We start from the raw sequence: 15010 nt of genomic DNA, 5'->3' as shown, positions 1-15010 counted from the left end.
TATTCCACTACTCAGGAGAGACTGAATGGCAAGGAAGCAATTTGCGTTTATTTCATTTAGATAGTTTCTCTGGAGTCTGATATAACACCATGTACTAGGTGTACTCAGAGGGTAAATGGGGTACATCTTCTAGGAAGGTCAAAGTGTCTATACATGTTGATATATAGTTGTTTGAGAGAGGAAAACAAAGCGTTTTTCCTAATCTCTGCTCTCACTGAACACAACACTTCTGACACCAATGCGTAGGGAGTTTTCCTTACACCCTATCCAATTCTCTAGCAGACATCAACTGGGTATCCTGCAGTTTGACTTAATTCCGACTCTACCTGGAAATAGCATCAGACCCTACTAGTTAAGTGGTCAGTCCTATAAAACTGCCCCTACTTTAGATGCCAGTTGCAGGCCCCAGGTTGTGACCTATGTCTCTGACTGACCATATATCATAAACTGGAGGCGAGACTCCCCCTTGGGTTGGGTTAATTTGCTAGGAGGGCTCACAGAACTCAGGGAAACACATTTACCATCTTATTATAGAGAATATTACAAAGGATAAGACGAACAGCCAGGTGGAAGAGATGCACAGGGCAAGGTATGGGGAGGGGTGCAGAGCGTCCGTGTGCTCTCTAGGTACCTCACCCTCCAGGAACCTCCGTGTGTTCAGTGATCTGGAAGCTCTCTGAACCCTGCCCTTTTGGGTTTTTATGGCAGATTCATTAGGTAGGCATAATTGACTAAATCATTGGCCATTGATCAATTCAATATGCAGCCTTTAGCCCCTCCCTAGAGATTTGGGGGTGAGGCTGAATATCACAACTTTAATCATGCCTTGGTATTTCTGGTGACTAGCCCTCATCCGAAGCTATCTAGGGACCACCAGCCACCAGTCCTCTCATTAGCATACAAAAGGCACTCTTACCACTCCAGAGATTCCAGGGGTTTTAGGAACTCTGTGCCAGGAACCAGGGAAGAGACTACATATATATTATACGTGTGTATGTGTGTGTGTGTGTGTGTATATATATGTATATATACACACATACATACATATATATGTGTGTATGTGTGTGTATGTATATATAAAATATAAGAGACTATATATGTAACATATATATTATTATATCACAATAACACAGTGGTAAAAGGCTTAAAGCTTTAAAAAAACTTTAATACTAAAACAAACCTATAAACTAGAGTATGAAATTCACCTGAGCTTTAAAGATAAAGCAAACGATTTCTAACACATTTTGATATCCAAGCTGTCTCGTTCATTCTCCTTTGTGGTTAGGAGTATTTTAATGAAGCCATTCAACAAGCACAGCTAATATCTAAAATCATTCTAAGAAAGTTTAAGCTGGATCACAATCATCTCATTTAAGAATATTTCTCCCCTGTATGAGTTCTTTGATGTTTATGAAGAAATGAGATAAAGTTGAAGGCATGTGTCCACTTCTCTTAACTGTAGGGTATCTGTATTAGTCAGTTTTCACACCGCTATAAAGAACTACCTAAGACTGGGTAATTTATGAAGAAAAGAGGTTTAATTGACTCAGTTCTGCATGGCTGGGGAGGCCTCAGAAAATTTACAGTCATGGCAGAAGACAAAGGGGAAGCAAGCACCTTCTTCATAAGGCGGCAGGAGAGAGAGCGAGCATGTGCATGCAAAGTGGGGAAATGCCACACTTTAAAACCAGTAGCTCGGCAAGGCATGGTAGTTCATGCCTGTAATCCTAGCACTTTCGGAGGCTGAGGTGGGTGGATCACTTAGGTCAGGAGTTCAAAACCAGCCTGGCCAACATGGTGAAACCTGGTCTCTACTAAAAATACAAAAAAAATTAACTGGGCGTGGTGGTGGACATCTGTAATCCCAGCTACTTGGGAGGCTGAGACAGGAGAATAGCTTGAACCTGGGAGGTAGAGGTTGCAGTGAGCCCCGAGATCTTGCCACTGCACTCCAGCCTGGGCAACAGAGCCAGACTCTCTTTCAAATAAAATAAAATAAAATAAAATAAAATAAAATAAAATAAAATAAAATAAAACCATTAGCTCTCATGAGAACTCTCTCACAGGAGAACAGCATGGGGGAAATCACCCCCATGATCCAATCACCTCCCAATAGGTCCCTCCCTCAACATGTGGGGATTACAATTGGAGATGAGATTTGGGTGGGGACACAGAGGCAAACCATATCAACATCTCTACAGGATGAATTGAAACTTAGAAACAGTCAGTGCTTAAAGATTTATTAAAAAATCACAATAGGATTTTCTTTTCTGTAGATTTGCTCTCTGGCAAGATTTTCGAAAGTAGCGTTTCTTAAAATACAAAATCACAAGGCCTTTGAAGAAAATAGATGCCTAATTATATACTTGTTGCTTATCAACAAACTCTTTTCTTGACCTCTCCATCCCCAAGAAATCACCTCTATTATTCCCTAAAGCTTTATTCTTCCTTCTTTCCTGGGATGAGAAGTGTCGCTGGGATAGGTCTGTAGGTAGGTACAGGGCTGGGTACAGTTTAATGTCACAGGAAGCTCATTGCCATCTACATTGCCTGCCACCATTGGTTTTCAACATGTGTAAATAACCTGCAGTCTGGCTCTCAAGAAATCACTAATTGCACAAAACCTCTTTCCCTTTATGTATTGAGGAATATAAATATTAGTTTTTAGACATTTTGTACCTTTATCTATTAAGTGGAAGACTGTAAGAAATTATGTGTGTTGGTAGTCTTCTTGATTACTGTAGAGAAAATACTGATAACCAGGAGTTCTTGCTAAAGAAATGATAAGGTTCCATCAGCTGTAGGCACAGGCCCAAGCTTACCACCATGAGACTAACAACAGGACAAAGACACTAGTTCCCTTCAGATGAGAAACGAAACTAAATTCCTGACCACAAAGGGTCATTCCAACCCCCCTGGGTTTTCCTTATATTAGAAGCTATCCTAGGACCTAATTAACAATCAAAAATCATCAAGTGTTAGAAGTGGCCAGGAAATCTGAATCTACAAGGATTTTACCATCCTTGGACTTTAGGTTTTGCCTATCTTGTTTCACTTCTTATATGGTTTTCCAGCTGAAAAATAGGTGGAGGCTACTAGTTCCTGCTACTCGTTCTCTTTGTAGCCTTATCCCTCCTCCACATAATCTATGCCAGAGGTTCTCAAACTCTAGCATACATCAGAATCACCTGCAGGGACTGTTGAACACAGATTACTAGGCCACTTCTAGAATTTCTCATTCAGTAGATCGTGGTTGGGTGGGGTCTGGGGTTTGCATTTCTAACAGATTCCCAGATGATGGGGATGCTACTGGTCAGAAACCACACTTTGAAAACCACAGCGCCAGCCTATAACCATGCAGCTCCTTGGACATGGCCACGTTCTCTTCCCATGCCTTGCCTTTGCCTGGAACACACTCTCCAGCCTTATCTTCTTTGCTACTTAGTTGGTCCTGCAGATTCAGCTTGCACACCATATCCTCTGGGAAGCCTTCCTTTATGCCCTCTTCCATCCACCAGACAGAGTTAGGTACTCCTTGTCTTTGTTTCTATCACAATTTCTTGTTTACATGTCTGTCTCCCATATTAGACAATTAGCTTTTAGAGAGCAGAGCCTGTATTTTATCTTCATTCACCATTGTCCACTGAAATGACTGACACACAGTAAGTGCTCAGTAAGGATTTGTTGAGTGGATGTGCTGTACTCACCACAGCTTTGTTTTCCTTAACAAAAGGGTGTGAAGCTCAGAAGTGGGGACCTGAATGTAACCGTCTCTGTACTGTTTGTGTCAACAATGGTGTCTGCCATGAAGATACTGGGGAATGCATTTGCCCTCCTGGGTTTATGGGAAGGACATGTGAGAAGGGTAAGTCAAGAGACTTGATAAGTAAGCTGTGGATTTAAAAAGCCGTTGTTGCTGGATCTAGAATTTTAGATCTGGACACAGATGGGAATGGAAGCTAAATGGCCTCTGTTAGGTCAGATGCTACCTGTGTGTGAATTAGAAAAAGGTGCCTTTTCCTAAAGGCTCTTTATTGCCAACCACTAGAAAGTTATAATAAATATACAGATCTATGATGTTTACAATGAGAATGCTGCCCCCTAGGTTTGTGCAGTGCACAAACCTGCATGATTGTGAGTGATGTCCCTCATGTCCTCTCTGCGGGACAGTTTCACTATCAGTAAAATGGGCCATAAGGGTGTGTTCATCCTACTATGCCACAGCTGAGATTTGACTGTTTCCCATATTCACTAGACTAGGAGAAATGAATCCAAAGAATTATGTATTTCAAAGGGTTGCATATTTGACTCTGAACCATCTTTTCTTTTCCTTCCAAAGCTTGTGAACGGCACACATTTGGCAGAACTTGTAAAGAAAGGTGCAGTGGACAAGATGGATGCAAGTCTTACGTATTCTGTCTCCCTGACCCCTATGGGTGTTCCTGTGCCACAGGCTGGAAGGGTCTGCAGTGCAATGAAGGTATGGACCAATCACACCCTTGGACAGAAAATGTTCTAGCAGGTATACAAAGGAGATCTAGTTTGCTGGAAATCACAATATAGGATATACCTGGACTGCTTAGTTACCCACTATTGGATGACAGGATTTTGAATCATGGATGTTTACATCCAATGTTAATTATATTTTCACAATAAAAATCTGGACCACATAGAAAGAAAGTACTTCTCATAACTATCATCTGGGGATCTTACTAAAGCATGGATTCTGATTTGGTAGGCAGGGACTGCAGCCCAAGTTTCTGCACTTCGAACAGGCTCCCAAGTAGTTCCGATGCTATTGGTTTTCAGACCACGCTTTGAGTAGGAAGACTATAGAAGACTTTTTTTTTTTTTTTCTCCAGGGAATCATAACATCACAGCTGTAGCCAGGCATGGCAGCACATGCCTATTGTCCCAGTTATTCAGGAGGCTGAGGCAGGAGGATCCCTTGAGCCCAGGAGTTTGAAGCTGCAGTGAGCTATGATTGCACACTGCACTCCAGCCTGGGCAACAGAGTGAGACCTCGTCTTTAAAAAAAAAAAAAAAAAAAAATCAAAATCAGAGCGTTTAGGACAGATCCAGACAGGATTTGGGGCTCAAAAATTGAAGAAGTTAAAATCTTACCTGCTGTGGACCTTATGCAAGCAGTACTAACTTCACCTACTCAGTCCCTCTGCCCTTTCTAAAATAAGCTTTCCTGTTTGACCAGGCTTGGTGGAGTGCATCTGACATCTACTTTTCAGTATGTGTTTCACATCTACTGTCACACGGTAGCTCAACATGAACCTGCAGACAAATGTGACAGAACGTCCTTAATGTATATTAATATTGTGAATTAGCCAGAGCTCAAAGGCTTTTCAGTGTTTATCTCACAAAGTTAGCTTTTCCCATATCCAGCACTCATGGTAGCTACACTGGGGTCCCAGCAACTTGATAACAATGCTCCAGGGCAGAGCAATTCAGTAGAAATATAAGCCATCCACATATAGAATTTAAAATTTTCTAGTGTCCACATTAAAAAAGTGAGAAGAAATAGGTGAAATAATTTTGATCTATTATTTAACCCAATATGTTAAAAATATTATCAGTTCAACATGTAATCAATAGAAAAAAGTATTAATAAGATATTTAACACTCCCTTTTTCATAGTAAGTCTTTGAAATTTCAATTTGGACTAGCCATATTTTAAGGGTTCCATAGCCACATGTGGCTAACTGTACTGGACAGCACAGCTCCAGGGGCTTGGAGGAGGAGGACAAAGAGGAGAGTTACACAAAAGTTAGCTTCAGCCACCTGCAATACCTCATTCGGTTCCCTCTCAATGCTATGTCTGCCTCCCTGGAACATGGAATGAGCCACAGCAGTGCAGGAATCCCATCTGGCCTCTGAAGTGTGCATCTTAAGGTAAAAGGTGACTCCAGGCAGGGAGATCCGTCTTTTTTTTAAAAAAAAATAGAATCTCATGCAAACTACGAACACTTTGCTAGGACCCAGGAAAGGGTGCATGCAGGCAGTCTCTAGAACATAAACTTCATCTGCTTCATAGTGAATGTGTCTCTGGGCCCAGGTTTATAAGAGTACATTTCATGAGCTCATTCTAGCCCATTCCTGGATCAAGAAATCAAGAAGATTTTATGAGTAGAACTGTTCTAATATTCTTCCAGACTCCTTTCAACAGTTACTATCCTGTTCAATCCATCCAAAAAGCAGTAGGAAAGCAAGGAGACATTTCTAACAGTAACTACTTAAGGACATGGTCTCCTTTAATAGTCCAGGATTTAGAATAGTCAACAATAGATTGTACATTGGCACGTTTTATGTATCGGGGCTGGTTTCTATCTGAGAAAATAAGCAATAATAAAAATTTTTGAAGCAAATAGTGGGGACAATAAAGAGAACGGGAATTCCACTGTGCAAATACATCATCATTCAAAGTCATTCAGAACCCTTTGCCAGGAAGAAAGTTACAATGTATTCTAGAAACTAAAAAAATCAAGGCTTCATGATATTTTAAGATCTTCTACCATCCCAAAAGAAACTTGATTTCAGTAGTCAGATTTCCTTTATGCTTATTAATAGTTCTCAACCTTTCTACCATCTGCTTTGAGTAAGAAGTTGTGATTAAGTTTTTTTCCAGCTTTATCAAGGTCTAATTGCTAAATAAAAATTGTATGTAGTTAGGGTGCAAAATGTGATATTTTGATATATGTATACATTGTGAAATGATTATCACTATTAAGCTAATTAACATATCCATCACCTCACACAGTTATCATCTGTCATTTAAGATTGCTCAGCAAATTTCAAGTATACAATACAGTAATATTAAGTTTAGCCACCACACTGTATATTAGAACTCCAGAACTTACTTACCCTGTGTAATTAAAAGTTTTTGCCCTTTGACCAGCATCTCCCCATTTTTCCACCCTTCAGTCCCTGGGAACCACTATGCTACTCTGCTTCTATAAGTTTGACTTTTTTAGATTCCATGTATGGAAGAGATCTTACAGTATTGACCTTTCTATGCCTGGCTTATTTCACTTAGCACAGTGCCCTCCAGGTTCATCCATGTTGTTGCAAATGACAGGATTTCCTTCTTTTCAAAGGCTGAATAATATGCCTTTATATATGTGTACATACCACGTTTTCTTTATCCATTCATCCATGGATGGACACTTGGTCAAGTCCATATTTTGGTTACTGTAAGTAATGCTGCAATGAACATGAGAATACAGATGTCTCTTTGAGATAGTGATTTCATTTCTCTTGGATATATACCAGATATAGGACTGCTGGATCACTCGGTAGTTCTATTTTGAGTGTTTTGAAGAACTTCCATATTGTTTTCCATAATGACTATGCCAATTTACATTCCCACCAACAGCATACAAGGGTTCCCTATTATCTACATCCTTGCCATGCTAGCAGGCGTGATGTGATATCTCATTGTGGTTTTGATTTTCATTTCTCTGATGATCAGTGAGGTTGGGTATTTTTCATATACCTGTTGGCCATTTGTATGTCTTCTTTTAAGAGATGTCGACTGGGCACGGTGGCTCACACCTGTAATCCCAGCACTTTGGGAGGCCAAGGCAGGTGGATCACCTGAGGTTGGGAGTTCGAGACCAGCCTGACCAACAATGAGAAACTCCGTCTCTACTAAAAATACAAAATTAGCCAGGCATGGTGGTGCATGCCTTTAATCCCAGCTACTTGGGAGGCTGAGGCAGGAGAATTGCTTGAACCTAGGGGTGGAGGTTGCAGTGAGCCGAGGTCATGCCATTGCACTCCAGCCTGGGCAACAAGAGTGAAACTCCATCTCAAAAAACAAAACAAACAAAAAAAGGTGATGTCTATTCAGGTCCTTTGTCCATTTTTTAATCAGGTTGTTTTCTTGCCATTAAGTTGTTTGAGTTCCTTGTATATTCTGGATATTAACCTCTTACCAGGTGTATACTTTGGAAATACAGTCTCTTGTTCCATACATTGTTTCTTCACTCCGTTGATTGTTCCCTTTGCTGTGCAGAAGCTTGTTAGTTTGATGCAATCACATTTGTCTATTTGTGCTTTTGTTGTCTGTGCTTTTGAGGTCATATCCAAAAACATCATTGCCCAGATTAATATCAAGAAGCTTTTCCCCTCTGTTTTCTTCTAGTGGTTTTACAATTTCAGGTCTTATGTTGTGTCTTTAGTCCATTTTGTATTGAGTTTTGAATATAATGAGATGAGGTTCTAATTTTATTCTTCTGCTTGTGGTTATCTAGTTTTCCCAGGACCTTTTATTGAAGAGATTATCCTTTCCCTGTTGTGTGTTCTTCATACTTTTGTTGAATCTGTTAACTGTAAATGTGTACATTTATTTCTGGGCTGTCAGTTCTGTTCCGTTGGTCTATATGTCTGTTTTTATGCCAGTCCCATACTGTTTTTATTGCTATAGCTTTGTAATATATTTCGAAATCAGGTAATGTGATGTCTCTAGCATTTTTCTTCTTGCTCAATATTGCTTTGGCTATTCTAGGCCTTCTGTGGTTCAATATAAATTTTAGAATTGTTTTTTCTATCTCTGTGAAAAATTCCATTGCAATTTTGATAGTGATTATATTGAATTTGTAGAAAACTTTGTTGTGATTGATACTAAAAATAAAAGACTGCATTTTAGCTGGGTGAATAAAATACAAAACCAAAACAAATCATCAGTGCCCCAAAAGACAAGCTTTTGCATTAATTTTTGGTTAGAAGCCTTCTAGTAATGTTACAGTTGACCAAAATAAGGACACTCAGTTAACAGAATCCATTTGCCATGTACCAAATTCTAAGAATTGTCCTGGAAGGTTTAGTGAGCTCCAAGGGAAAATAATCCTTCTACCCTGTCCTCCCAGGAGCTTATTACAAGTACCAAAACATAATTTGAATGACTTAAATATTCTACTATAAAGAAACAGTCTTAAAAACTAACATTTTAAATTATCTTGATTTTTAGTTTTTAGCAGTTTAACTATGATATACCTATGCATACTTTACTTTATATTTATTCTGCTAAGGGCTTAACAAATTTTTGAATGTGTAAATTTCAACAAATTGGGATAATTTAAACCATTATTTCTTCAAATATTTTTTCTAACCCCTTCTCTCTGATCTTTCTTGGACCTCCAATTACATGTGTGTTAGATGTTTTGTGTTATGGGTCCCTAAGGATTAATAATCATTTTTTCCCAAGCTTTTCCCTACTTTTCTTCTTCAGATTGGCTATCTATTGATGTTGCTTCAAGTTTATTGACTCTTTCTTTTGTCATCTCCATTCTGTTGCTAAGTCCATACAGTGATTATTTGATTTCAAATATTGTGTTTTTCAGTTTTAGAATTCTTTTTGCTTTTTAAAAATACTTTCTATTTCCCTGCTGAAGTTTCTCATTGCTTCATTTGTTGTGAACGTATCTTCTTTTACCTCACTGAGCATAGTTATTATAATTGTTTTAAAATTCTTGTCTGTTCCAACATCTGAGTCATCACAGTTAGTCTCTGTTGATTTTCTTTTCCCTTAAAAAATGGGCCTTACTTCTCCATTTCTTCTTGGGATTGTATCTTGAACATTGAAAATGTTACATTGTGGAGACTCTGGAATATGATATATTCCTTTCAGGAATGTTGATATTGTTTTGTTTTAGCAGGCAATTAACTTGGTAGGATTCAAACCTCAAACTCACTGTTAGGAATCAGGTCAAACTCAGTTTAGCTCTTTTATCTTTAGCTGGGCTGCTTTGAGTCTGTATTGAGCATGCATGGATCAAGGATCAGCCAAAGACCTGGGACTTTTCTCTGACTCTCTGGGTTTTCCCTCTCTTTCCAGTGGCTGTGGTTTTCCTGACTCTGTCCTCTGATTCATCAGACCAGTAGACTGCAGGTTTTCTTTGGAATTTTAGCTTCCATACGTGGTGTCAACTGTACCTAACAATTAAGCTAAAAGCTGAAAATTGGGAAACACATCATTCCCATCTTCCAAATTTCAATTCCCCTCCAGAATCTTCTAGGTCTTTTTTCTTCCTATCCCACTCTTATTTTCTAAATGTAGTTGTATCTACAGGACAGTTGGCCTGATAGGAGCTCATTCAACTTTTTTGGAGGCAGAACTCCCCAGCTTTTTAAATTCCTGGTAATTCAGATAAATTATACCCTACCTTACACAAATCAACAGAGTTGATGACTTAGAGAGAAAAGTAAAACTGAGCACCTCCAGCCTTAGTTTCCTCTCTTCCCCTGGATTAATACTGGTTTTTTGATGTCTTTGTTTACAGCATGCCACCATGGTTTTTATGGGCCAGATTGTAAGCTTAGGTGCAGCTGCAGCAATGGGGAGACGTGTGATCGCTTCCAAGGATGTCTCTGCTCTCCAGGACGGCAGGGACTCCAGTGTGAGAGAGAAGGTAAAGCAAGGTAACACTGTAGTCAGGGCCATGTTCAGCATGTCTGAACTGAGCTTTGCTGGTATAATTCTTGTGCCGGCACCCTAAGATCCTCAAGCCTCTTTTGTTTGCATCTAGAAGCTGGGAATAATTTATCCTAAATTCTAAAGCACAGCATTTTAATTCTTCTTTACTGACCCTAATAGTAGGCTTTATTTCTCTTTGCACTAGGCATAAACCATGTGCTCTTTGTAGCAGCTTAAGTGATGACTGGCCAGCTGAGAGCTCTACCTCTTCTGCTCCCTTCTTTAGGACCAGCCTTTTCCCTGGATATGCGTAACAGAGAAAGAGCAATTTGGGATGGATTTAGACAGGGGATATTTTTAAAGCAATAGAAAGAATAGAACAAATAGAAAAGATTATGCTCAAAATGAAATTTTATGTAATTCTAGTTCGGAAATTACTCTCCAGCAGGAGCCAGCAAGCTTTAACCCACAGATTAAATCCAGCCCACTGTCTTTTTCCAAACAACTTTATAGAGATACAATTTTTATATTATAATATTCACATTTTAAAAATGTACAATTCAATGGTTTTTAGCATATTTACAGAGCTGTGCAATCATTGCAATAATCTAATTTTACAACACATTCATCATACCAAAAGAAACCTTGTACCCATTAGCAGAAACTTCCATTCTCCAGTCCTTCTAGTTTCTGACAACTGTTAATTTGCAGTTGACCTTAAACAACATGGGGGCTAGGGGTACTGACCCTCCTCACAGTAGCAAATCTACATAGAACTTTTGACTCCCCAAAGACTTAACTACTAATAGCCTACTGTTGACGAGAAGCCTTACCGATAACATAGTCAATTAGCACACAGACTAGTATCTCTATATATTTTATGCCTTTATGACATACCTTTTTCTTAATTTTTTGATATTTCTAGGCTACACAGTTTGTTTTTTCCAATTATCCTAAGTCTCCAAAAAATTTTCCAATATATTTATTGAAAAAAATCCATATGTCAGTGGATCCGTGCAGTTCAAACCTGTATTATTCAAGGGTCAGCTGTATCTTCCATCTCTGTAGATGGCCTGTTCTTGACATTTTATATGCCATAAACAAGATCGTATAGTATGTCGTCATTTGTGACTAGCTTCATTTGCCACACCTTTTTTGAGGTTTATCTATGTTGTAGCATATATCAGTACTTCATTCCTTTTTATTTCTCACCATCTGTTATTATAAAGAAAAAAATTTTGGATCACAGCCACATCTGTTCATTTATAGTATGTTGTCTGTGGCCGCTTTTGTACTACAAGAGCAGAAAACATGGCTTGCAAAGCTGACTATATTTGCTCTCTTTACAGAAAATGTTTGCTATCCACTGCCCTAGAATATACTTTTTAAAATTAAAAGAAGCAGACATATGTATCTTCAAACTTAAATAATAAATATATATTGCTTTTTCAATCATGTAAATATAAATGCTTTTGAAATAAACATATATCCAGTGAAATCTACACTCATAATAATACAGCTACGGTCTTTTTTTCTGTTACTTTTGGAAATCAGAACAAATATTGGGAGTTGGGGGTGGGATGCCAGCAAGTGTTTTCTCAAAGTCCTTAAACTTTATATTTTTTCTTTTTTTGCCAAGCCTGGACTTTACTACAGGGCAGGAATCAGGGAGTGGTTAGAAAGGGAAGGAAATGCCATGGGGCTACTAGGGGATTGTACTGAACGTGGGCAACTAACAAGTTTAAGGATTTGAATTTTGTACTTTGTTCCTTCCTGTCTGTTCCCTTCTGCTGATGCTGCAAAAGGAGTGCATTCTGATGAGAGAATCTAAGACAAGTTAACCAGGGTGTCACTAGGGCTTTCAGAGAGTAGCTCCCTTCCCAGATTCCACGTTAGCCCAGCACATCCACCTTCACCTCCACCCAACTTTGGAAAAGACAAGGGGACGATGAAGGAAAGAAATGCTTTAAAAGTGTCAAAACATGTTTTTCAATTCCTATTCAAATAGCTACTTAGGCTGAAAAATTTGGCACATTTTCCATAATCTTTCCAAGTTTACAGATATATCAAGGAATAACCTTGTATGTATTGACCTCTTCCCCTTCTCCTCCACACCTTTACCCGTTTCATTATAGGCCTGAGAAGCAGGATATCAGTATAAAATATCATTATTGACCCCACCTCTTCCCACCACAGATAAGGAACAGTCTGTAGTTACTGCTGCTCTGAGGGCACCTCTATCGCCTACATTGCTTACTGAGTATTGGACAATTTTCAAACATGTCTCACATTCAATTACAAATAGTCCACAGTTCCCTAAGACCCTATGGTTCAGAATAAAATTGGTGTATTTCAGGGTTATTCATTCTTTACTATGTAGATATTAGGCAAGAAATCCTGACACCATTACCTTTATTGACACCACAGACATTTTTCCTTCTTTCAATATTGGCAGCAACATTTTCGATTTGGCTGTTGAGGAGATACTGATTTGGGGAAGTTAGATTCCACTTCTTTGATGTGCTTCTTTGGTGAGCAACTTTATTTACCTTTTCCTCTTATTTATCTGCTATTTGCAGACTTCCCAATGAATGAGACCCTCTCACATACCTAAACTGAGGACAATGCTGTTGATCAGCAATACCATGGGGTTAACTGATGAGTGGAAGAAGAACTAGTTTTTTTGTTGTATTTTTGTAATCATTCAGTAAAATGAAAGAGGGGGACTGAACAGCAAAGTCTAGGGGAGATATGGCCATGATAATCATTTTAATATTGAGACTGTTCCTCCCTGCTTCATGAAAGGAGCATAGCCTTGTGGTGAAGAGTGTGGACTCTGGATTTATAAAGAGAGTCTGAATCTGGGCTGTGAGCCTCTGTCTCCTCATCCATAAAATGGGAGATCACAATAGCATCCACATCACAGGTGTCTTATGTGATGATAAAACAATAAAATATTTGCAAAATTCTTGCCCAGTGCATGACTTGCTGAAGTAGCTATTTTTATTATTACTACTGCTGCTGGCTCTGTTAAATATTAGATTTCACAGTGCTGTTTTCTTCCTTCAGGCATACCAAGGATGACCCCAAAGATAGTGGATTTGCCAGATCATATAGAAGTAAACAGTGGTAAATTTAATCCCATTTGCAAAGCTTCTGGCTGGCCGCTACCTACTAATGAAGAAATGACCCTGGTGAAGCCGGATGGGACAGTGCTCCATGTAAGAGCCATTCTTAATCTGCCCTCCTTAAACCATGAGATGCTTTCAGTGTAGTAATCACTCCGCTAAACGACAGATGCCATTCAGTGCTTTTATCCTCCTAGGCTAGTATGTTGTTGGCTTTGATAAAATGCCCTATTCCTGGAGAGGCAGAACTGACTCACTGCAGCCTCATCTGTAGCCTCACTGATTTCCTCTGTTGGCCAGTACTGCAGTGCAAGTTTGGGAATATGCCCCCCGTGGAACTGACAGAGCTGAGTGCCAAGGATGGCACACATTCTGCAGAATTGTCCAGCTGGTATGGGGAGAAGTACGTGTCAGTCTGTGGAAAGCTTTGCTCTCACAGTGTCCCCATATCTCTAACTACTCATATCCGGAAGAGTAAGGTGGTGTTGCAGCCCATGAATCAGCAGATTTACTTGCTACCAGGTGCAACCAGGACATGGAGTTTTGATGACTGATGTAGTCCTATTATGCTCTTTGGAGCAGCAATTAGGGGAGCATAGAAGAGGAGAGTTCCCCAGTTCTGAAACTACAATCCACAGGATCCCTTAGGTCTGAATGCATTCCTTGGGTTTCTCCCCACCTCTTCCCTTTGCCCTCATTGCTGATGCTCACCAATGGTTAGGTAATATCACAGCAGTTCTTTTTTGTTTAAAAGGATCGAGTTACTTTTCGAACATGCTTTCCGTCTCTCTCCCAACTATACCAAATGCAGCAGAGACGGGAGCCCCCCCAAATTTCTCTTATGTTGAAAGTGATCTTTAGGATATTGATGTATTTTTTTTTAATTTAAAAATTTAGAAATACCTATTATCCTATTTTTCTATCAAAGATGACCCAAATCAGCTTGACCAGAGGCAGTATGAGTGACCTTCTGAGGGAAGAATATGTAGAATGTACCATTACCAGGGTCCACATTTCAAATGTCCCTGATTCCACTCAAACAACCCATCAGGTAGAAGAAGCCAATTGATGGCTTCCAAAATCTTGTTGGCTTTTTCATGAGTTAATGAAAGTAATGGCTACTATGTAGTAAAGTTGACCATAACTATATGTAACTTCTTACTTAACATTGCCGAGTCTCTCTCTTTTTTTTTTTCTCAGAAGTGGGAACTGGCTGGGTGAAGTTAAGTAACTAAGGAGTTGGTCAAAAATGGCAAAGAAGCCAGATATGGTGACTCATGCCTGTAATCCCAGTGTTTTGGGAGCCTGAGGTGGGAGGAGCACTTTAGGCCAGGAATTTGAGACCAGCCTGGGCAACATAGCAAGACCCCATCTCTTAAAAAATAAAAAATAATTAGCTGGACATAGCATTTACCTGTAGTCCCAGCTACTTGGGTGAGGTGGGGGGATCACTTAA

At 39.3% G+C, this 15010-nt stretch overlaps 1 protein-coding gene across 2 annotated transcripts in view; it reads left to right on the top strand.

The window, feature by feature from the left end:
* Positions 1–15010, top strand: part of TEK (TEK receptor tyrosine kinase) — a 121625-nt gene that overhangs the window by 63388 nt on the left and 43227 nt on the right. For both annotated transcript variants that reach the window (XM_005581589.5, XM_005581588.5), the window contains exons 5-8: positions 3734–3865; positions 4340–4480; positions 10293–10421; positions 13496–13647. In XM_005581589.5, coding sequence (XP_005581646.2) covers positions 3734–3865; positions 4340–4480; positions 10293–10421; positions 13496–13647 — 554 coding nt within the window. The remainder of the gene's footprint in view (positions 1–3733; positions 3866–4339; positions 4481–10292; positions 10422–13495; positions 13648–15010) is intronic.

The sequence above is a fragment of the Macaca fascicularis genome, chromosome 15 (assembly GCF_037993035.2).
Source record: "Macaca fascicularis isolate 582-1 chromosome 15, T2T-MFA8v1.1".
Classification (NCBI taxonomy): Eukaryota; Metazoa; Chordata; class Mammalia; order Primates; family Cercopithecidae; genus Macaca; species Macaca fascicularis.
The sequence above is the reverse complement of the archived record's forward strand: the minus strand, read 5'-3'. Positions and strand labels throughout refer to the sequence as shown.